The following is a 22,169-nucleotide window of genomic DNA, read 5'->3' as shown; positions in this document are numbered from 1 at the left end:
CGCTGATTTATTCTGGCTTTGTTGCTGTTTTTCCTCCCTCTAGTGGCTTTCTTTTTAACAGTGTATCTTACCAAACATGATTGATTTTGATGTGCATTTCATTCCTGTTTTATAGCCTTGAAAGCTGTATTTGATGAGAATAGCCTGTTCCCAAAAGAAATTCTGGATCGTGAACAAAAAGCAAGGCAACTATGTGAGCAAATGTACAATGAAGGCAAGAGAAAAAGAAATAAAAAGCAAGCAAAGTTGAAAGAAAAATAACCCTTCCTGTTGTTACAACAAAGGTAAATGCAAAGAATGCCATATCTAGAATGTAGCTGGCTTTACCACAAACTTTTTAACAGGGTAAGCCTTATTTTTAGGGTCAGATCTTTTGGTATTTTCTTAAGACCTGCTCCTTACACAGTATTTACAGGACCTTTTCCTGCCACCAGATAGTCAATGTGTGTAACTTGACTCATGTAAGTCTCACTGAAGTAAGAGGACTCAATCAGCCATTTGGAAAAAATTGGAAGTTTCTGGATATTCCAGAGGGTTGCTAATTTGGATAATTTTGCAGACCTAATCCTGCAAACTCTTAAATGCGATTCCCCACTGAGTTCAATAAAAGTATTCATATATGTAAACAAACTTTTGTGTAAGTGTTTAAAGGATTAGAATGCTAGTTTTGACTGGAAGCAGGCAATCAATTTTTTTCCCCTTATGAATTTCAAAACGTTAGATAAACTCATGATAAAAGTTATTTAAAGCAAACAAAATATACTTTATAAAAGCACTGCAATGACATTAATAAATAGTCATATTATAATGTTAAAACTAGGGTTGTAATAGTGTAGTCGATTAACCAATAAGCAAAAGCTTACAGGTTAACGCTATAGACTACACGCATTTCCTCCCTTCCCCACACTAGTAAATATTTTAGCAGGCTGGCCAGCAGCCTCGATCAGTCCTGGCTTGTGACGTGTCTAGTATCTACCCCTGCTGCAGCTCTGCATTGGAAGTGTACTAGGAGGCAGGCAGCCCAGCTCAGTCCCAACTTGCACTGGGAGCTCTCAGACCTCTCCTGAACAGGGGCTGCTGCCACCCTGCACTGCTGCCTGTGTATCAGAGGCAGCAGCGCAGGACAACGGCAGCTGGTTTTTAAACTGGCTCCCCTCATGGACTAGCTCCTGCCTAGCATCCCACACAAGCAGCAGCACAGAGTGGCAGGGAGCTCTTCAGGAGTGGGGCTGGAGCACACTGGCTGCTGGCCCCACCCTTGGGCACTACAGAATAGTTGAGTAACCGATAAGAATTCATGAGGTTAATCACTATTCAATTAACCGATATTTAACGTCCCTAATTAAAACTAAAAAGACTGTTGAAAAATCATTGGATTGTAGGACAGGAAGGGACCTTGAGAGGCCATCTAGTCCAGTCCCCTGCACTCGTAGCAGAACTATGTATGTATGTATGTATGTATGCATGTATAAATAAATAAAGCATATGTATAATTCAACATCTTCCTTTCAGAGCTGTTTTTGATCAGCTTGACAATATGGAAATAAATATCAGTGAACAATTTTACACTAAAAAGTCAAGCACAAGCATGCAAGACAATAAAAGAAGAGACCTCAAAAGTGAAGACTTCCCATAACACTTTTATAGCAAAAAGAACTGATACATCTGTTTTTGGGCGGTTGTAAACTTTATTTTGTTCCTAAGTGTGTGTAAATTTATTTCTTAAGAGAAGCAGTGCAGTCAAAAATCTCACTTTTCTGTCTTGAAAATTATTTACTTACTGTAACAAGTAGTGCCTATTATCAATTTAACTGTACTATAACTTTGCCAACATGTTATTTATAAAGCAGCATAAATGTGTGGGGGGTATTATAATATATGACAAGATTACCTGCAGCCATTTCACATATTCCATGATCTTATTACTTTCTGTATTTTTTATGGTAGTGCTCACTGTGTGCTTGGTTCTTTTCAAACCCTGAAATACGTTCTCTGCTCTGAGAAGCGTACAGTAGGATCGATAAGTACATAGAGGTTAGGGAAAAGGTATTGCATTTTCTGCTATGTCCTTGGGATTCTGGATTGAATTACCTTTAAAATCCTTGGATTCCATTGTATTAATTGTTTATGTTTTATTATGTGCCAAGATTGTATGTAAACTCTCAGGGGAGAGGGATACAGTTTGAGACCTGACTATATTGAACAATGTGCCACATAAAAATTTACTTTTTGAATAAAAGGTGTTAAGTGGTTTGCGAGGCCAAACTCTAAGAGGTAGTGAATGCAAACTCCCCACTTCTGATTATGCCAAAATGTAGCCTTTTGCAGCCATGCATTCGGGGTAGGCCTTTCTCTGCTGATAACTTGTTATAAGAAATCAAGATCAAAGAACCAAACCGTATAAAGGAAAAACTGAGGTATTCCATGGATGTTGCCAGACTAGAGAGGTTTCACCTGTATTGACTTTCTCATACTATTTCTGTACCACTTTCAGGCTATGTCAGATGTCTGGGAGTAGTATTTTATCAATTTTTTTTATTGGCATGCACCTGGAATGACTTGCATAACTTGTGATGGGCCCATTCCATACCAAGTCTGATTTAGAGTATGTCTACACTGTAGTCAGATACCTGTGTCTAGTGCACAGCAGCAGACTTGGGCTAAGGTGCTTGGACTAAGGGGCTGTTTAACTGTGGTATAGACATTTGAGCTCATGCTGCAGCCGGAGTTCTGGGACCCCAGGGCTCCTAAACCCCAGGCTCCAGCCCAAGCCCAAATATCTACACTGCAGTCAAGTAGCCCCTTAATTTGAACACCAGGAGCCTGAGCTAGTAGGCCAGCTGTGGGCTTTTAATTCCTGTGTAATGATACTCTAAAACTTCTACCCCATATTGTCTTGTATTCCTTATATCTATTCTATAGCGTTCTAGTATTTTATCACTGCTTGTTGCATTAAACTGTTTAGGTTAAAACTGTGCCAGTCCTTATGTAGCTATGTGAGAGGATGGAATAAGGAGCCTTCTTCCAGCCATTGCCCCAGACAGCACTGTGCCTTGCACAGGCAAGAGCCTTCCGATGTTCTACGCTATTCTTTACAACAGGACAGGGCTAAAAATATGTAAGCCTTCGTCCCCTTTCCCCTCCCAGCTATGTTTAAAATATGTATTTTCACCATGCTTGATATATTTGCAATTTGCAGGTGAAACCACATGAAAAAAATAACCATTTTTTTGTGCATCAATTCAGGAGGATGCTCTGTAGTTCTGTTTTCAAATGCAGACTCCACATAAACTAAAAAAAGCTCAGAAGGGCACATTAGAACTGTGGTCACGTTTCTGAGTTATGCTGTTGTCCCATTAAACTGAAGCACTGTTCCCTCCCTTCATTTCTTACACAAGGCAAGACATCCCAATTAATGTTGACACATTTTGGAAAGACAAATTTTCACGATAAACTTTGTGGCCATCTGTTGTGGGTTTTGGTTCATTAATCATGAGGCTTTTTGTGATAAACATATTGTGTCCTTGTCCTTGTTGCTCTTAACTTTTTGTTTCAAGGCAAACCAATTTTTAAGTGTAATGTTGCTGTGAACAGTGGAGAGATACGATACGGTTTTCCAGGTAAGCATGTGCATTAATTCTTTAAATGGCTTTTGAGAACAGTAAATGATTGCTGGTTGCTATTAATATAAAATAAACCCTAACATTTAAATTATGTAGCTTTGTATCTTTATTATTGCCTACTCCAAATTCCTTTTAGCTATTCCTTTCTTAAGGTATGACAGTAGTAAGTAAGGGGCTTGATTCTTATTTCCGCTGAAATCAATGGAAGTGCTTTCATTGACTTCAATGGTAGTGGGTGATTGTAACTGAATTCAAATTATAGCTCTGCAAACTTAATGTTTTCGGGCTTAAAGCCATTAAAAGCCAGTGATATCAGTGGGCTTTGAATTATGAATTTAGTGTAAGGTAGGTGATAGTGGACAGTTAGGGGTTTAGGTTGAGGTTACTCAAAAGAATCAAGGAAGGCTTCCTCAGATTTCTTTAAAAATTCCAATCTCTAGTTTCCGAGCATGATTCCAGCTTCTACTTAATGCTGACATAGTTAGAGATCTCCTTCTATTTGCCCTTAGTACTTGCTCAGTGGAAATTTAATGATTCCACAGTAACTCTTGATCAGGGGGGATTTCATTGTATTCTAGGCTTCATGTGAGCTAATTTTCAGTTTCGTAATATCTGCTGTATTACTGTATCAGAATTTATTTTATTATTTATAAAAATGTTTTTGTGATAGACTTGAAGATATGAAGAGCGCTTTTAAAATTCTATTGTCTTTTCAAATTCATATTTGTATTTTGAAACTACATTTCTGAAACAGCATTTGGTCTGGAATTCAAGAGTGTTCCAAACCAAAATCCTGGATTTAAACACACTTTATAGTCTGAAACTTCACCCATGATCTGAATTGTACAACTGCTCCCCTCTTAACTTAATACAGTGATTCAAAATCCCAGATCCAAATATCCTAAAATTCAAGTTATTAGAAGTATGGATTCAGATCAATATTTTTCAGTTACAGACCATCTCTATTTGGAATAGTGTTTTCCACTCAAAATCAAGCACAGCTTGGTATTTTTTGCTACATAAGCATGTGGTAACACAGCTGCGTGAATATAGTTGTTGTCAGTATCAATTAAATGGATCAGTATCTTAACTGACTGTATAGACTTACTTACTGACTGCACATTGCTTCTCCCTTTCTATGATTTGTCAAAGGATATCTTCTAACTGTGGTAAACAATGAACGTAATTGGGGAACAGTACATACATTATGCCAAAGTTGCACAGAATTATACTTGCAAATACTCTTTAAATATTCACTTCAACCTATTTTTATATAGCTTTCTGTTTATCAAGATTATAGCATGATTAAACCTCTTTACAGGTATAGTACTTTATTTTAGGGGATGATTTACATAGGGTTTTATTAACGATCAAAGGTAACATTTCCTAGTGTTGTCAAGTTTCTTTTGTACAGGGTGTGTAATTTATGGGTAAGATAAATAAACTAACCAATAAAACTACATAAAGGAGCTTAACACTGTTTATCATATCTTCAGACCAGTGTGGTAGCATAAAGTTAAATCACCATCCTGTTTCTTAACATGTGTTTTCAGTTCTAATCATTCAGAGGAGAAAAAACTGCAGAAAATCGAGCTATGATGAGAAGTGCTTTATTTCAAAGCTTGCTCTTGATTACAGCTGGAACATACTTAACTTGCAGCCCCATTTCTAATCTAATGGCTGACAGCACTACACATCTTGCAGTGGATCTCTACCAAGTTCTTCACTGTTTTAAAGAGAACATCATACACTCACCACTTGGTACTGCCTTACTTCTTGGAATGATTCAATTGGGGGCAAAAGGAAAAGCACTTAATGAGATAAGACACGCTTTGAATCTGCAAGGAAATGAAGATAGTGAGTATCTTGATTTAGTGTTGTTTATATTCTCAGAACAGGTTCCTCTGAGCAGCCAGTCAGTCACTGAAATTTATAAGAATACTATACATGCCATCCTTACTTCTGTGCTGCTGCTGGCAGTGACACTGCTTTCAGAGCTGGGCTCCCAGCCAGCAGCCACCACTCTCTGGCTGCCCAGCTCTGAAGGCAGCGCTACCACCAGCACTACTACAGAAGTAAGGGTGGCAAGACTGTGACCCCCCTACAATACCCTTGCAACATCCGCATCCCCAACCGCTTTTTGCGTCAGGACCCCTACAGTTACAACACCATACAATTCCAAATTTAATATCTGAAATCTTGTTATGACCTTTAAAATCTTATGATCATGAAATTCACCAACATCGACCATGAATTTAGTAGGGCTTTATTACTATATCTATATATCTATATCTATATCTATCTATCTATGAACCTTACCCTATCTATAAATAGTTTCACTGAAGTCTTGAGACTACTTACAGAGTGCAGTGCTCCCAAACACTATCTAGACTAAGGAATAGAAGAAGTCAACTCCAGTCACTCACCCCTGGCCTCCACTTCTTTATTTATATTTAATATCATCTTTAATTAAAAGTAATAGGAAAGTCATTACCAATTTAAAAAAATCCCACACTAATTCTACAGTGAAAAAGACTTACAAAAATCTATTGGCTAAATGATGTTAAAATGTGCACATCTTGTACCCAAAACACTGCCTTCTTAACAGCTAGAAGTAGAAATAATGGAAGCCTGTATTCAATTACAGGTTTCAGGAAATGTAGTAGTCAATTTTATTTGATGTGAATAGTTTTAATGCAATCTGTACAATTAGAGATAATTGATCTGCAGATCAAATCCAATGTGCAAAATGTACTTTAAACATTTCTTTGAAGCATTTTGTTGGGTACAATGCTTTTTTCCCCAGAGACTCCCAGGAATAACTTATCAAGGGACAGCTGGACATATATGGCACATTCATAGGGACATAAATCCATTCATTCAAACACATGATTACTAAACATTTTTTTAAAGAAAATATTTAAACAGACATTGGCAGAAAGGAATGTTTCTAAAATGCCTTTGCAGTACCATATGGCACTAATGGAAACTAATTAGGGTGGGTGGTTACAACATTGAATGAATTTCATCTCTCTGTGTTGTTATAAAGATGTGACAGAAAAGAACAGAATGAGCTGAGCCTGGGACATAAGAGAGAAGATGTACTGCAATCTGCATTTTTACATGTATTAAATTGTAGAGTTAAATTAATCTGGGAGGTCAAAATTCAGCTCTGATGCAAGGATTGACTTCAGTGGAGTGACTTCAGGAATGCATTTGGCTTGGGAACTTTTAAGAAAATCAAATATATAATCAATACATTGTGAATTTTGAAGTGTAACAACACTCCGTAGGGGTTCTCTCATTATCTGCCCCTGGCATTATCTTTCAAGAAAGATAAGCTTCAGCAGGTAGCTGAGTTAGTCTGTAACTGGAAAAACGTAAACAATGAATAGTCTAGCAGCACCTCAAAGACTAACAAAACATGTAGATGGTATTGAGCTTTTGTGCGTACAACCCACTTCTTCGGGTTGTACCCACGAAAGCTCATGATATCATCTATATGTTTTGTTAGTCTTTAAGGTGTTGGTAGACTATTCATTGTTTTTTAAGAAAGATAAGGTTAGCCTGAGCATCTGAAAGTGACTTCAAAACTCTTCTCTATCAACCATGTTACCAGTGCTGAAAAGCGTGCAGAGTCAGACTTGGGAATGATAACTCATAGTACCTTTTTAATTAGTGTATCAATGAGATTCATTTTCTTTGTATTTAAATAGATATAGTTCATGCTTTGCTCATTAAATGTGATCCTTTGAAGGAGCATGTAGGTTAAAAGAGTCAGACTTGGGGTACATCTGCACTGCATGCTTCTTTTGAAATCTGCTATTCCAGAAGAAATACTCTGGAATAACTTATTTCGAAATAGCTCATCTACACTACAGGGGAGCCCCAAAATTGGTCTGAGGCAGGCTCCCCTAATGTTGATATGCTACCTTGATTTAGAGCAGCGGTTCCCAACCTTTTCCAGATGGGGATCTATTTTGACAATTCAGGAAGACTTGGTGACCCATGGCAATTCAAAAAAATGTGTGAATGGCTCCTTTAGAGCCACCTGGGGAGACACAGGGCAACCCTTTTGAAATTTAATGGTGACCTATATTTGGGTCCCTACCCATAGGTTGGGAAACTCTGATTTAGAGTCAGAGGAGGCACTAGAGAATAATTAGTTTGAATGGCCCTGGGAAGGAGCTATTTCGAAATAGCAACCGTGAAGCATCCACACTATAGCTATTTTGAAATAGCTATTTCAGAACAGGCATTATTCCTTGTGGAATGAGGTTTACAGAAATTGGAATAAGCCATCCATTATTTCAAATTATTTTGAAATAACAGAATTGCTGTGTATATGCTTACATTGTTATTTTGAAATAAGGTCAGTTATTTTGAAATAACTGTGCTGTGTAGATGCACCCTTTGTCACCCTTATTCATGCTCAGTAATATCTTATTCTAGGTCAGTGGTCCCCAACCTTTTGGGGCTGCTGGGCACTCAGGGGCAGGGCTGCTCACGCGCCGGGCATCCGGGGTGGGGCCGCCCATGCGCCATGCACCCGGGGCCGAGGCCGGCCCTGATCACTCGACGGGCGCACATAAATGCTGTAGCGGGTATCATGGTGCCTGCGGGCACCACGTTGGGGACCACTGTTCTAGGTATAGTTCCACTGATTTCATTAGAGTAAGGTACATCCAGAGAGAGTAAGGAGAGGCACGATCTGTCTCTGTACTACAGCTGATGTTGTGAATTAATCTTGCATGTGGAGTCTAATGCATGTTGTCCTTATATAGAATAGGTTTATACCTTTCATTCAAGAAGACTAGGAGAGAGAATGTTTTTAGTGGAGGTGGAGGAGTAGTTTTGGTTGGGAGAGAGGACAAGAGAGTTACTACTCATCTATCTCTCCTCTCATCCCCCAATGAGAAATGCTCATTGCTTTCAGAATCAAACTTTGTGAGGGTAGTATTTAATCCCTTAGTGTTTTCAAGTCTTGAACCCTTTTACTGTATTTTCTTCTCTGCATCTGCAGGTGGCTTGTGCCTGCAGTAGCTTACAATAAAAAGAACAATATTTTTTCTACAACTCTGACAGTGATGTTGGAAGAAGCCTTCAAACCACTGACAATTTTGGGAAATGTCTGGTCACCTTACTCATTATCTTTACAAGGTAGCTTGAGTAGAAGGGGCCTGTATTCTGCGGCTAGGACCAGGAGTGGGACAATTTTGATCTTCTATTTTTTTTCCTGAAATTTACATAAAGGGAACATTCAGAATATTATTGCTCATTTACAAAGGCAGGCTTTGTTGTACTGCACCTGAAGCTTCAGGGAATTATGGAGTCCATTTTGTATGTGGAAAACGATGCTATTACACAGCTGTTTTATGTTCTTCAAATGAAGATGCTACTATTAACATTTATTTTCCTTAGGTGAAGAATTCTCTCTGCTGCTCCAGACACTTTTCTCTGTCACCTCAGAAAAGAAAGAATTTACATTTAATCTTGCCAATGCCCTCTACCTTCAAGAAGGATTCATTGTAAAAGAACAGTATCTCCATAGCAACAAGGAATTTTTTCAGGCTGCTATAAAACTGGTGAATTTCCAAGACCCAAAAGCTTGTGCGGAGACCATAAGTACCTGGGTAGAAAACAAAACAGATGGTAAACTCTCTCTACAGATTTTATAAAATCATTGTTTGCTAGTTAATTTCTTCCCTTTTAATGTCCTAAAATATATATACTGGGACAAATCAGAGACTTTGCAAGAAGGAATCTAGAAGTTAGTACCTTGTTTCCAATATGGGCTGTTATTAACACCAGCAACTAGCCCTTAAATGGAGAAAAATGTCATGATCTTTACTAACTCTAATGATCTTCTTTTAATTCATAGCCATGGAACACATTTCTTAAGAAAATTATTTAGTATGTCATTTGTATACAACTACAGGTTTTAGGAAATTATTACTTCTTGCCAAGTAGATAATTTGTTAATAACAAGTGCTCCGTTTCTCACATTTATTGTAAATCATTAATACATGTTAGTAATATCTATTCATCTTCAGAACACTAAACAGCTGCTAAATAAACTCTGATACTTCGTGTAAATATTGAGACTAGAAGCAATTTACACAGCTCTCACTGTTAATTATAGCCAAAGCTCCATGCCCAACAATGTGAAATGTTCATCCTTAATTTCACAAGAGGGTCTTCAGAATTACGTAACTCTGTCTAATCTTTCTCTGACCTTTCTACTCCAATTAATAAGCTATTTGGGCATTACTTAATTTGATAACATCCCATTTATTTTATGCTGCTCCTATATTTTAACTCTAATTTGTTACACATTTTGTATTGACATCAAATAACTGAACCAATAAAGTTATCAGGGGAAAGTTGAAGGCTTTGGAAGCTGGATATAGGACAAAGGGGGATTTTGGTATCCAGTAGTGATGAGTGGTGCGGAAGGTGCTGTTATTCTGGAGTCATTTCGGAGCTTGGTAGGGGCTTGGTATGGGAAAGAGTTCTTCTCCTTTCCCTTTCAGACAGGTGGGGTATGTCTACACTATGGGACACAGATACGCAACTTCAGATATGTTAATCACGTAGCTGAAATTGAAGTAGCTTAACTCGGATTTTGGCACTATTTACACTGCAGGAAGTCTAAGGAAGAACCCTCTTCCTTTGACTTCCCTTACTCCTTGTGAAAGCAGGGTTACCAGCGTTGACTTGAGTGCCCTTCTCACTTTGAATTAGCTGTCTTAACTGGACCCGCTAATACAAACCCTGGAAGATCAACAGCAGCAGCTTTGATCTTCTTCTGTAGTGTAGACGTATATGTAAAAATAACTTTAAATCTGGAGGCAAAAGGCATTTGAATTGATCATTCCTTACCAAAGCAACTATACACACCAATTAACTATCTGCTGCTAAAGTCAGCAACAATGGAGAAGCAAATGAGCTTGATATTTGTGCTCCAAGAAGCAATGAAATGGTTAATATTGGAATTTAAATTATTCAGCATGATTATTCAACATCCATTTAGATAATGTCTGCAGCCTCAGATAGACATCCTTACATCACTTACATGCCATTCTTAATATGAAGATATTTTTTATTAGGGGAAGTTGAAAGTTCATTTAAACCTTCATTCTGGAGCAGAATGCTGTGACAATATCAAAATAATCTGGAACTCTGCAGGAAAGTATTATATTCCTTATTGAACACAAAATCTTCCTAACATAATGAACATGACCGGTTCCCATGTATGTCAATAGCAAAATCCCATCCACTTCACTGGGACAAAAGTGTAATGACAAACTATTTTCTCACGTCAGAGGGCAATAGCCTTCTGCCCCCCCCCCCCCCCAGAGTGTTACCATATGAGGAAATCTTTAAAATCACATTCTGCATAGTGCATGTATGTTCATTTGAATTGTGTTTAAAATAGACTAGTTGGTATTTATAGTGACTAAAAATTTTGTTTGTGTACATTTTTCTCCCTAGGCAAAATAAAAAATATTGTGTCAAGTGAAGAATTTGGTCCTCTCACTAGGCTTATTCTGGTGAATGCTATTTACTTCAAAGGAGACTGGAAGCAGAAGTTCAGACAAGAAGCTACCCATGATATGGATTTTACTAAGAGAGATGGTTCTGTAATTAAGATACCAATGATGCATCTTCAGATGAGAACAAAATTTGGTAACGTAAAATATGCATGCCTGTGTGATGCCCATAACATCATACACATTGTCCTAAACCTGATCTAGGATCTTAGGCCAAAATACACCCGTCCACTCCAAGTTCAAATTGGTAAGCAGTATGTCCACATTACCAAGCCTGTTATTTTGAAATAAGGAGCTGCAGAATTCAAACTCTGCACTCCTGCTTTCACAAGGAATAATGCTAATTCTGGAACGTGTTTGAAAAAATATCAGTGTGGACACTCCGGTACCACTAATTCAAACTAATTGGTCTCCAGAGGCTTCCTGCAGCTGTCAGTTCTGACTGCTCTGGCCACACCTGGCATCTCCACTGCTCTCCTCCTTCTGTAGAGTTCTAAAAGTCCTGGGAAAAGGAGAAGGGCCAGTCCCATATGTCCAGTTTCATGAGCCCTGTGTGAGGTAGCATCACTGTGAGACATGACTACCCCCAAAGCTCCATTGGACCCTCCGATGGCTGTCAGCACTTCAGCTGCTCTCATGGTCTCTACTGCCAAGAGACACAAAAGAGTTTCAGCCTGGACTGGTACGAAGATCCTGGACCTCACTGAGGTGTGAGAGGAGGAGTCCAACCTCCAGAACCGCCGCACCAAGAAGAGGAACACCGACATCTACCGTAGGATCGCTGCCAGTCTGGCAGAGAAAGCCACAGAAGGAACCTGGTGCAGTTCAGGCTTAATATAAAAGACCTTCACCAGGCCTACCAGAGGGCCAGGGAGCAGATGGGACACTCTAGGGCGGCACCTCACACCTGCCATTATTATGAACAGCTGGATGTCATCCTGGGAGGGGGCATGTAACCTCCCCCGCCACACTCATTGAGTCTGGCCAAGACACGCCTGGTGTCAGCCGGCAGTAAGGTGGGATGGCAGAGGAGGAGGACAACCATGTGGAGGAGGAAGAGGAAGCCAGCCAGGTGATGATGCCTCAGAGCCAGGGGCTGCTTCTCACCTAGGAGCCGGTTCTCCCTTCCCAGGACATCTCCCAGGCTTCCGATGACCTTGGGGAGGGTGCTTTTGGTGAGTTCTTTAACTTTCTGTATCTACAAGCAGGGTAAGGCAATGGGTTGCCAGGGGCCACACACCTTTCTCAGCTTACTTGGCATGGGGATCGCAGAACAGCTTGTTCATGTGTCTGCACACGGAGCACCAGTCTAAAGCACTCAGCTCCATGATGCTCTCACACAGGAACCTCTTGGTCCTTTTTACAAGGTTCCTGGAGATGACTGTCTTATTCTGGCCTCCGTGATAGGATACCTTCCCATGCTGTGGTCATGGAACCACACAGCAGTGCAGCACATGGCCCAGGATCACGGCTGCCCTCAGTCAGAATTTGCTCCTGATTGAGCATGGTGATGTGGAGAAGACTGATATTGTGCATGGGAACCTGCTGGGAGAAGGAAGAAGAGAAGAACCCATTAGCACTCTCTCTGGCAAGCAGTGTCTGCCACTCACACACATCCCCCAACCATCCCTCTTCCGGTGGGCAGGGATAGAAGTTCTCTCTCTGGGTACATCTAGACTACATGCCTCTGTTGCCAGAGGCATGTAGATTAGGCTACCAGGCATAGGGAAATGAAGCAGTGATTTAAATAATCGCCGCTTCATTTAAATTTACATGGCTGCCCCGCTGAGCCGATCAGCTGTTTGTCGGCTCAGCGCGGTAGTCTGGACGCGCGGGTGTCGACATCAAAGGCATTTGTCGACCACCCAGGTATGCCTCCTGGGATGAGGTTTACCTGGGTGGTCGACAAATACCTTTGATGTCGACACCTGTGCATCCAGACTACTGCGCTGAGCTGACAAACAGCTGATCGACTCAGTGCGGCAGCCATGTAAATTTAAATGAAGCGGCGATTATTTAAATCGCCGCTTCATTTTCCTATGCCTGGTAGCCTAATCTACATGCCTCTGGCGACAGAGGCTTGTAGTCTAGACGTGCCCTCAGTGAGACCTTGTGAGTGCCGGACCTGGTGTGTGCGAGCCACCGAAAGAAGCTGAGCTGCCCCGTCCCACCTCTAGGTGTGGCTAGCACCTTCCCATGCCTGCTTATCCCCAAGCAGTGTGTGTTCTGATGCTCTCCTGGGATGTCTATGCACCTGCTGGAAAGTGCCTGCTTTCTAAGCAACATATGGCCTTGCTCGAAGCACATTGCCATTGTCTGAACAGAGACCTTCGGTGTCAGCTCGAGACTAGGGCTAGGCTCAATACACAGTGTCTCCTGTGATGACTGTCCTTGTAACCTGTCTTCACAGCTGGGACAGCTGAGAACTGGACATGTCCCCCACCTCCTACTGCATCTACCCACCTGAGCAGGATCTGCAGGTGAAAAAGAACCTGGAATGAGCTCATGAGGGAGAAGATGGTCTCCTTGCAGTGCCTTGTGCAGGGGTTCGAGGTAGAGCTCTGGAGTGACTCACCAAGAGAGAGAGGAGCAGCGAGGGAAAGGGAAAGGCCGCCTGGAAAGAGCTGACACGCCAGCACAAGAACATGTTCTTCACTCTCAACATGGTGACGGAGTATGTGGCATCATGCAGCCACCTCCCTGCTTGCCTGATGGCTTCCACTGCAAGGGTCCCCAGGGGCTGCCGGGGCCCCAGAACATTGGGGGATGGGGATGAGCTCTAAGGCAGCTAGGCCCTCCAATCCACCTGAAGGCAGATGCCGGTCCCAGCCCCTTCTCTGAGCCCCCCTCCTTCATTCCAGGTTATTTTTCAATTCCTACCCCTGTTGTATGTCCCCCAAATAAAGACTACTGTTTGTTCATAAAAAAATCTCTTTATAGTTTGCTCTGCAGGGGGGGGAAGAGCAGGGAAAGGGAGGTGTTGAAAAGCATACACAGAGAATGCAGGGGCTCCTTATGGAGAGCCATGGAGGAAAGTCTCAGAACTGGCCTTGCATAAAACTGTCCTTCAAGGCCTCTCTGATGAGCACAGCCCCTTGCTGTGCTCTCCTTATGGCACTGGTATCCAGCTGCTCAAACTACCTGGCATTTTGCTTCAGTCCCCCACCCTGGCAGAAAAGTCTCCCCCTTATTCTCTCACATGTTGTGGAGCACACAACAGACCCCCACTATAAAAGGAATATTGCACTCGGTGAGGTCCAGGTGGGTGAGGAGACTCCTGAATTTCCCCTTTAAATGCCCAAATGCACATTCCACCACCATTCTGCACTTATTCAGCCTGTTATTGAACTCCTCCTTGCTGAGGTCCAGGCTGCCCATGCAGGGCTTAATGAGCCAGGCGAGCAAGGGGGAAGCTGCATCACCCAGAATTATAATGGGCATGACCACCTCTCTGACTCTGATTGTCTGGTGGTGGAAAAAAGTACCAGCATGCATCTTTCAGAAGAGGCAGAAGTTCTGAAACATGCAGGCATCATTCGCCTTTCCTGACCATCCAACACTGATATTGGTGAAACATCCCTTGTGATCTACAAGCGCATGCAGCACCATGGAGAAGTGCTCCTTGCAACTGATGTACTCCAAAGTCCGGTGCTTGGGATGGGGATGTGAATTCTATCTGTGCCCCCTCAACACAGTTGGGGAAGCCCATGTTGGCAAAGTTGTCCACAATGCTGTCCATGTTGCCCAGAGTAGTAGGACATAGTTGTACTCAGCTACTTGTCTGAGCACAGTCCCAGCTGTGGATTTCCCCACTCAGAACCATTTCCCAAATGAGCAGTAACTGCCTGGTGTGGCAAGCTTCCAGAGAGCAATGGCAACACACTTCTGCATGGGGATTGTGGGTCTCGGTTGGGTGTTTTGCCACCTGAGGGCAGGGGCAAACCACTTGCACAGTTCAAGGAAGGTGGCCTTGCACATGTGCAAGCTCTGCAGCCACTGGTGATTGTCCCATCCCTGCATGGCAATATGGTCCCACCAGTCCGAACTCATTTCCCTCCGCCAGAAGCAGTGTTCCACTGTGTCCAGAGAACTGAGGGGTGTGCGCAGTAGCAGGAGCACCAGGACCTGGATGAGCAGGGCCTGCAGGCCACACCAGGGTTTGTGCTCCTCATCCTTGTCCTGTTCCTGCTGGAGCAATATGCGGGCACTCTCATAGTACTGCACCATAAGGTGCAGCATGAGAGCTATGAGCATGCACTGCTTTGCAGCAGCTCTGGCTCCAGGGTGGCAGTGCTGTGATATCTGAGCTGGCAACCAAAGCACAACAAGGCGCATGCCCACTGCATTCCTTTTCTGCCCCATGACGGGGGAGGGAGTGGAGGAGTGCCTTGTGAGACGCGGTCATGGAGAGGAGTCCCTGTAAGCACCCATCACAATTTGCCAGACCACTCAGCCACAGGAAGTATCCACCCTCCTAGGCTCTGTCTATACTGCAGAGTTTTTGCACAAGAACTCGGCGCGTCCACACTATGCGCAAGTAAATTTACAGTAAATCGGAAGAAGAGAGGGCTTTTTGCACAAGAGTTATTCCTCTTTCTATGAGGAATAAGTCTTTTTTCTCAAGAGCTCTTGCACAAAAAGGTGTGTGTGGACAGCAAACGGGTTTCCTGTGCAAAAACAGTATATCAAAAGAAGCACAGCTGCCCTGGTGGCCATTCTGTGAATGGCAATCACAGCTTTCTTGCGAAAGAGCATCTATGCAGTGTGGACGCTCTCTTGCATAAAAGCACATCGCTTTTGTGTTGCACTTTTGTAATGTGGACACGCTCTTGTACAAGAAGTTTTTGCGAAGATCTCTTCTGCAAAAAGCTTCTTGCGCAAGAAGCCTGCAGTGTAGACATAGCCCTAGTGCACTCCCCAGAGTGCTTGCGGGGGCTCTAAGTCTGAGGCAGGCTCTGTTGAATGTGGACATGATCTTTCAGACTAATTTCGATGCTTCCCCATAGTGAGGACATGCAAGTTCGAATTTGTTAAATCGGGAGTCCATAAGTCGAATTTAGTGAATTCAAAATAATTTCCTAATGTGACATGGCCCTAGTGGCTGCAGTTTGCTTACTGCAGCCTATGATTCTGTCTTTTTTCCAGGCCATTTTTCTGGCAATAATGTGCACTACCAAGTATTGGAATTACCTTATAAAGGGAAGGAGTTCAGCTTAGTTTTAACACTTCCTTCAGAAGATGTAAGTATAGAAGAAGTAGAAAAACTAATTACAGCTCAGCTGGTAAAAGACTGGTTTGCTGATATACAAGAGGAAGACGTAGAAATAAGCCTCCCTAGGTATGTAATGTACTTCTCAGTATTCCGTTTTTTCATTATCTCTTGTAATCTTCTGTTTATAGAAGAATTAGGATTTAGACACAAAAATAGTCAAGAAAGTCTACTGACATCAAGCCCTGATTCTGCTCCCACTTAAGTCAATGGGAATTTTGCTACTGGTGTCAGTGAACATAGGGTAGTCCTGTAGCACCTTACAGACACACAAGAATATGGATATAGTATCATAAGTTTTTATGGGCAAAACCCACAGCTACCCCCTCTGAGACTAGTGAACATAGGATTAGATTGGTCCTGGTTTTCCACTGCTTTGTGTGCACCTTTATACCTGTTCCAAGTAGGTATGAAGTGCTACCAGATCAGACCCCTTCATTCACTTACATGAGTGATGGCATTTTATACCCACTGCATGATCTTTTTGTAAACGACCACACAAGCACTAAGGAGTGGAGGATCAGGCTCAGTTCTCCCACTAAATACCCATTCTCTTGCAAAATGAGACTCTAGGCTTCCTGGATGGCATAGTAGAGCATGAACATTGGCTTTGAAGTGAGCCCTCCTATGCTTATTTTAGCCATTACTGATCTAAATACATTACTGATCTAAATAATTAGTAACACTGCATAGATAAATTAAAGTAAAATAAAAGAATTGTACTATTTACTTTCCACTTGTAAGTTCAGCTGATGTCAATGGCATTTTACATCTTGAGTTTTCAACCACATAATGCCTTTATGTTTGGTCTCTTCTTAATTTTAAGTGTTGAGACTCCCTTGTTCAAAATATTAATAGTATTACTATGAAACCCTTAGATAATGCTTTTCATCCAAATAGTTCAGAGCACTTTACATCAGTGGGCATGTAGCCTTCAACTACTCAGTGTATAGATTGGGAAACTGAGGTGCAGAGAGGTTAAATGATTTGCTCAAAAGCACTCAGCAAATCAGTGACAGAACAAGGAATCTAAGGGTGTGTCTAGACTACCTAGTTTTGTTGACAAAAGTGGACTTTTGTCGACAAAACAATACCAGCATCTACACTACCGCGGAGTTCTGTCGACATAACGTCGACAGAACTCCGCGGTTTTGTCGACGCTGGTATACCTCATTTTACGAGGCATAACACTTTCTGTCGACAGAACTCTGTCGACAGAAGGTGTTATTGCCTGTAACACTGCGTCCAGACTATGGAGTTCTGTCGACAAAGCGGCTTGCTTTGTCGACAGAACTCCATGTGTCTGGACGCAAATTGTCGACGGAAGTTTTGTCGACAGTATCTGTCGACAAAACTTCCGTCGACAAAACGCGGTAGTCTAGACGTACCCTAACCTAGGTTTTTAATCTTCTTGCCTCCTGATCTAACCATGAGGTTTGCAGCTCCCATTCATAATCATTCATTGAATAGGAAAATATTGATAGTTGTATATTGAGTCTCATTTCCTTACTCTCTACAGATTTAAAATGGAACAGACAGTGAACTTACAAGAAATACTGCACTCTCTCAATGTAACAGAGATATTTAATGGTGGTTGTGACCTTTCTGGAATAACAGGTTCAGTGATTAACATTTCTGACATAATTATGAAACTTTTATCTCTGTTTTCAGTTGGCATCACCTTTTGCAATAATGTACTTAAACCGTACTTTTTCAGCATATAGTCGGTATATACATCCATGTGCACACATAAACACAAGAACATTTTTTTCCACTTGACATCAGAGCACAAGCCTGGTTTATTCTTAGATTCATGTTAAAATATGGGACATGTGCGCACACAGCCCGAATGTTAAGAACTTGATTTTTCAGACCCCCGTGTTTTACTACATGGATAATATATGTGTGTTACTAGAATAATAGAATACTAGAATTGGAAGGGACCTCGAGAGGTCATCAAGTCCAGTTCCCTGCCCTCATGACAGGATCAAGCACCATTTAGATCATCCCTGATAGGTGTCTGTCCAACCAGCTCTTAAATATCTCCAGTGATGGAGATTCCACAACCTCCCTAGGCAATTTATTCTAGTGCTTAACCACCCTGATAGGTAGGAAGTTTTTCCTGATGTCCAACCTAAACCTCCCTTGTTGCAATTTAAGCCCATTGCTTATTGTCCTATCCTCAGAGGCCAAGGAGAATAATTTTTCTCTCTCATCCTTATAACATTCTTTTAGATATTTGAAAACCGCTATCATAGCCCCTCTCAGTCTTCTCTTTTCTAAACTAAAAAAGCCCAATTCTTTCAGACTTCCCTCTTAACTCATGTTTTCTAGACCTTTAATCATTTTTGTTGCTCTTCTCTGGACCTTCTCCAATTTCTCCACATCTTTTTTGAAATGTGGGGCACAGAACTAGATAACAGTCCCCAATTGAGGCCTAATCCACACAAAGCAGAGCAAAAGAATCACTTCTTGTGTCTTGCTCACAATAATCCTGTTAATATAGCCCAGAATCAAGTTGGCTTTTTTTGCAACAGTGTTACACTATTGACTCATATTTAGTTTGTGGTCCACTTTGACTCCTAGATCCCTTTTTGCGGTACTCCTTCTTACAGTTACTTCCCAGTCTATCTGTATGAAAATGATTGTTCCTTCCTAAGAGGAGTACTTTGCATTTGTCCTTATTAAACTTCATCTTATTTACTTCAAACCATTTCTTCAGTTTGTCCAAATCATTTTGAATTTTGACTCTATTCTCCAAAGCACTTGCAACCCCTCTCAGTTCGGTATCATCTGCAAACTTTATAAGTGTACTCTGTATCATGATCTAAATCATTGATGAAGATAGTGAACAGAACTAGTCCCAAAACAGACCCCATGCGGAACCCCACTTGTTATGCCCTTCTAGCATGATTGTGAACCAATAACTGCTCTCTGGGAATGGTTATCCAGCCAGTTACGCACCTACCTTATAGTAGCTCCATCTAGGTTGTATTTCCTTAGTTTATTGATAGAAGGTCATGCAAGACTGTATCAAATGCTTTACTAAAGTCTAGGTATACAACATCTACCACATTCGCCTTATCCACAAGGCTTTTTATCCTATCAAAGAAAGCTATCAGATTGGTTTGACATGAAATCCATGCAGACTGTTACCTATCACCTTGTTGTCTTCCAGATGTTTGTAGATGAACTCCTTAATTATTTGCTCTGTTATCTTTCCTGGGATAGGTGACTGGTCTGTAATTTCCTGGGTTGTCCATATTTTCCTTTTTAAAAATGAGCACTATATTTGCCCTTTTCCAGTTTTCTGGAATCACTCTCGACTTCCATGACCTTTCAAAGATGATAGCTAATGGCTCAGATACCTCAGCTCCTTGAGTATTTTAGGTCCTGGTGACTAGAAGACATCTAACTTTTCTAAGTAATTTTTAACTTGTTTTTTCCCCCTATTTTAACTTTGGAACCCAGTACCATTATCATTCTCTATGTTAGCCACTAACTTTTTTGGTGAAAATTAAAACAAACAAACCATTTAGCACTTTTGCCATTTCCATGTTTTGTTATTGAGCAGTGGGTCTATCACTTCCTTGGTCTTCCTCTTGCTTTTAATATATTTGTAGAATGTTTTCTTGTTATCCTTTATGTTTCTAGCTAGAATGAGCTCATTTTGTGCCTTTGCCTTTCTAATTTTGTTATTTGTTTATATTCATCTTTTGTACTTTGACCTAGTTTCCACTTTTTGTACTAGTTCTTTTTGATTTTTAGATCATTCAAGAGCTCCTGGGTAAGCCAAGGTGGTCTCTTGTCATTCTTCCTATCTCCTATGCAGTGTAATCATGTGTTCTTTTGCCCTTAATAATGTTGTTTTGAAAAACTGCAATCTGTCTTCAGTTGTTTTTCCTGTTAGACTTGCTTCCCATGGGACCTTACCAATTTTCTCTCTGAGTTTACTGAAGTCTGCCTTCTTGAAATAACTTGTCTTTCTTTTGCTGTTTTTCCTTCTACCATTCCTTCATGATCACTTTCACCCAAGCTGCCTTCCATTTTCAAATTCTCAACCAGTTCTTCCCTATTTGTTAAAATCAAATCTAGTTTCCCCTCAGAAGCTTTCCCCACTTTTTGAAATAGAAAATTGTCTCTAGGGGTATGTCTACACTGCCACCCTAGTTCAAACTAGGGTGGCTAATGTAGGCATTCGAAGTTGCAAATGAAGCCTGGGATTTAAATATCCCGGGCTTCATTTGAATCTTGCCAGGCGCCGCCATTTTTAAATCCCCCTTAGTGTGGATTCTGTGCCCACGGCTAAACGCAGCACGGAGTAGGTAGTTCGAATTAGGCTCTCTAATTTGAACTACCGTTACTCCTCATGGAATGAGCAGCTGCTCTTTGGGGCTGGCCCGGGGTGGCTGGGACAGTGTTGTTTGGACACTGGCTGCTCTGCAGCTCTCCAGGCTAGTCAGATGGCAGGGGCACGTTTGCTTGTGGCCTGCCCAGTGGTCATTCTGGAATATAACTATCCCCTGTAGTTGCTGCCCCCTTGTGTTCATTCTGAGGTATATCTGTTCCTGCTATTGCAGTCCTCTCTTTTGTTTGATGAGAAACAATCACGTTCCAGGCATATCCCATTGTCATGGCACAATCAAATCCTAACCTTGATTTAAATGATGATAAGAGGAAGCTGCATATCAAATTGGGTGGTTCTAGCTCTTACCAGTTAGGAGGAGTTCTTGACAGACTCACAGATGAACTGACAGAGAAACAGATGCACAAACTTTCAAATATACAGGCAGTCCCCGAGTTACGCGGATCCGACTTATGTCGGATCCGCAGTTACGAACGGGGCCCTTCCTCTCCCTGGTCTCCAGCAGACCAGGGAGAGAAAGCAAAGCGGCGGAACACGCGGGCAGCGGACAGGGCTGTCCGCTGCCCACGCTCTCCGCGGCTTGGCTCTGCTTTGCTCTGCTTTGCCCCCCCATCCCTCTGGTCTGCAGACCAGGGGAACGGGGGGCAAAGCAGAGCCAAGCTGCGGAGCACGCGGCCAGCTGACAGCCCAGACGTATCTGGGCTGTCCGCTGCCCGCTTTTTCTGCCGCTTTGCTCCCCGTCTCCCTGGTCTGCAGACCAGGGGGACGGGGAGCAAAGCAGAGCAAAGCCACGGAGCCCGAGGGCAGCAGGGCAGCCACGGCGCATCTGGGCTGTCCCGCTGCCCCCGTGCTCCACGGCTTTGCTCCGGATACCTGTGGTACAGCAGCTGGGGCGCTGCCAGTTGGTCCCGTAGCGCCGCTCTGGGCGCTACTGGACCAACCGGGCAGCACCCCAGCTGCTCTGCCCCAGGCGTCCTGATTCAGCCACTGCTGGTCAGTTTCAGCAGTGGCTGAATCAGGACGCCTGGGGCAGAGCAGCTTGGGTGCTGCTGGGTTGGTCCAGTAGCGCCGAGGAGCAGCGGCGCTACTGGACCAACCCAGCAGCACCCCAGCTGCTCTGCCCCAGGCGTCCCCAAGTCAGCCGCTGCTGAAACTCACCAGTGGCTGACTACAGGAAGCCCCTGCCCCGGGCTTCCTGGAATCAGCCGCTGATCAGTTTCAGCAGCAGCTGACTTGGGGATGCCTGGGGTTCTTAAGTTGAATCTGTATGTAAGTCAGAACTGGCGTCCAGATTCAGCCGCTGTTGAAACTGATCAGTTTCAGCAGCGGCTGAATCTGGACGCCAGTTCCGACTTACA

At 42.4% G+C, this 22,169-nt stretch overlaps 2 protein-coding genes across 4 annotated transcripts in view; both read left to right on the top strand.

Moving 5' to 3' along the window:
- Window positions 1-2,239, top strand: part of WDR49 (WD repeat domain 49) — a 90,799-nt gene extending 88,560 nt beyond the window's left edge. For both annotated transcript variants that reach the window (XM_075937883.1, XM_075937882.1), the window contains 2 exons: window positions 116-284; window positions 1,513-2,239. In XM_075937883.1, the coding sequence (XP_075793998.1) occupies window positions 116-261 (146 nt within the window). In that variant the 3' untranslated portion in view covers window positions 262-284; window positions 1,513-2,239. The remainder of the gene's footprint in view (window positions 1-115; window positions 285-1,512) is intronic.
- A 142-nt stretch (window positions 2,240-2,381) lies between these two features.
- The window catches only part of SERPINI2 (serpin family I member 2), a 40,249-nt gene continuing 20,461 nt past the window's right edge, over window positions 2,382-22,169 (top strand). For both annotated transcript variants that reach the window (XM_075937884.1, XM_006127777.4), the window contains exons 1-6: window positions 2,382-3,620; window positions 5,177-5,480; window positions 9,045-9,275; window positions 11,118-11,312; window positions 16,322-16,514; window positions 17,965-18,062. In XM_075937884.1, coding sequence (XP_075793999.1) covers window positions 5,219-5,480; window positions 9,045-9,275; window positions 11,118-11,312; window positions 16,322-16,514; window positions 17,965-18,062 — 979 coding nt within the window. In that variant the 5' untranslated portion in view covers window positions 2,382-3,620; window positions 5,177-5,218. The remainder of the gene's footprint in view (window positions 3,621-5,176; window positions 5,481-9,044; window positions 9,276-11,117; window positions 11,313-16,321; window positions 16,515-17,964; window positions 18,063-22,169) is intronic.

The sequence above is a fragment of the Pelodiscus sinensis genome, chromosome 10, assembly GCF_049634645.1.
Source record: "Pelodiscus sinensis isolate JC-2024 chromosome 10, ASM4963464v1, whole genome shotgun sequence".
Taxonomy (NCBI): domain Eukaryota; kingdom Metazoa; phylum Chordata; order Testudines; family Trionychidae; genus Pelodiscus; species Pelodiscus sinensis.
The sequence above is the reverse complement of the archived record's forward strand: the minus strand, read 5'-3'. Positions and strand labels throughout refer to the sequence as shown.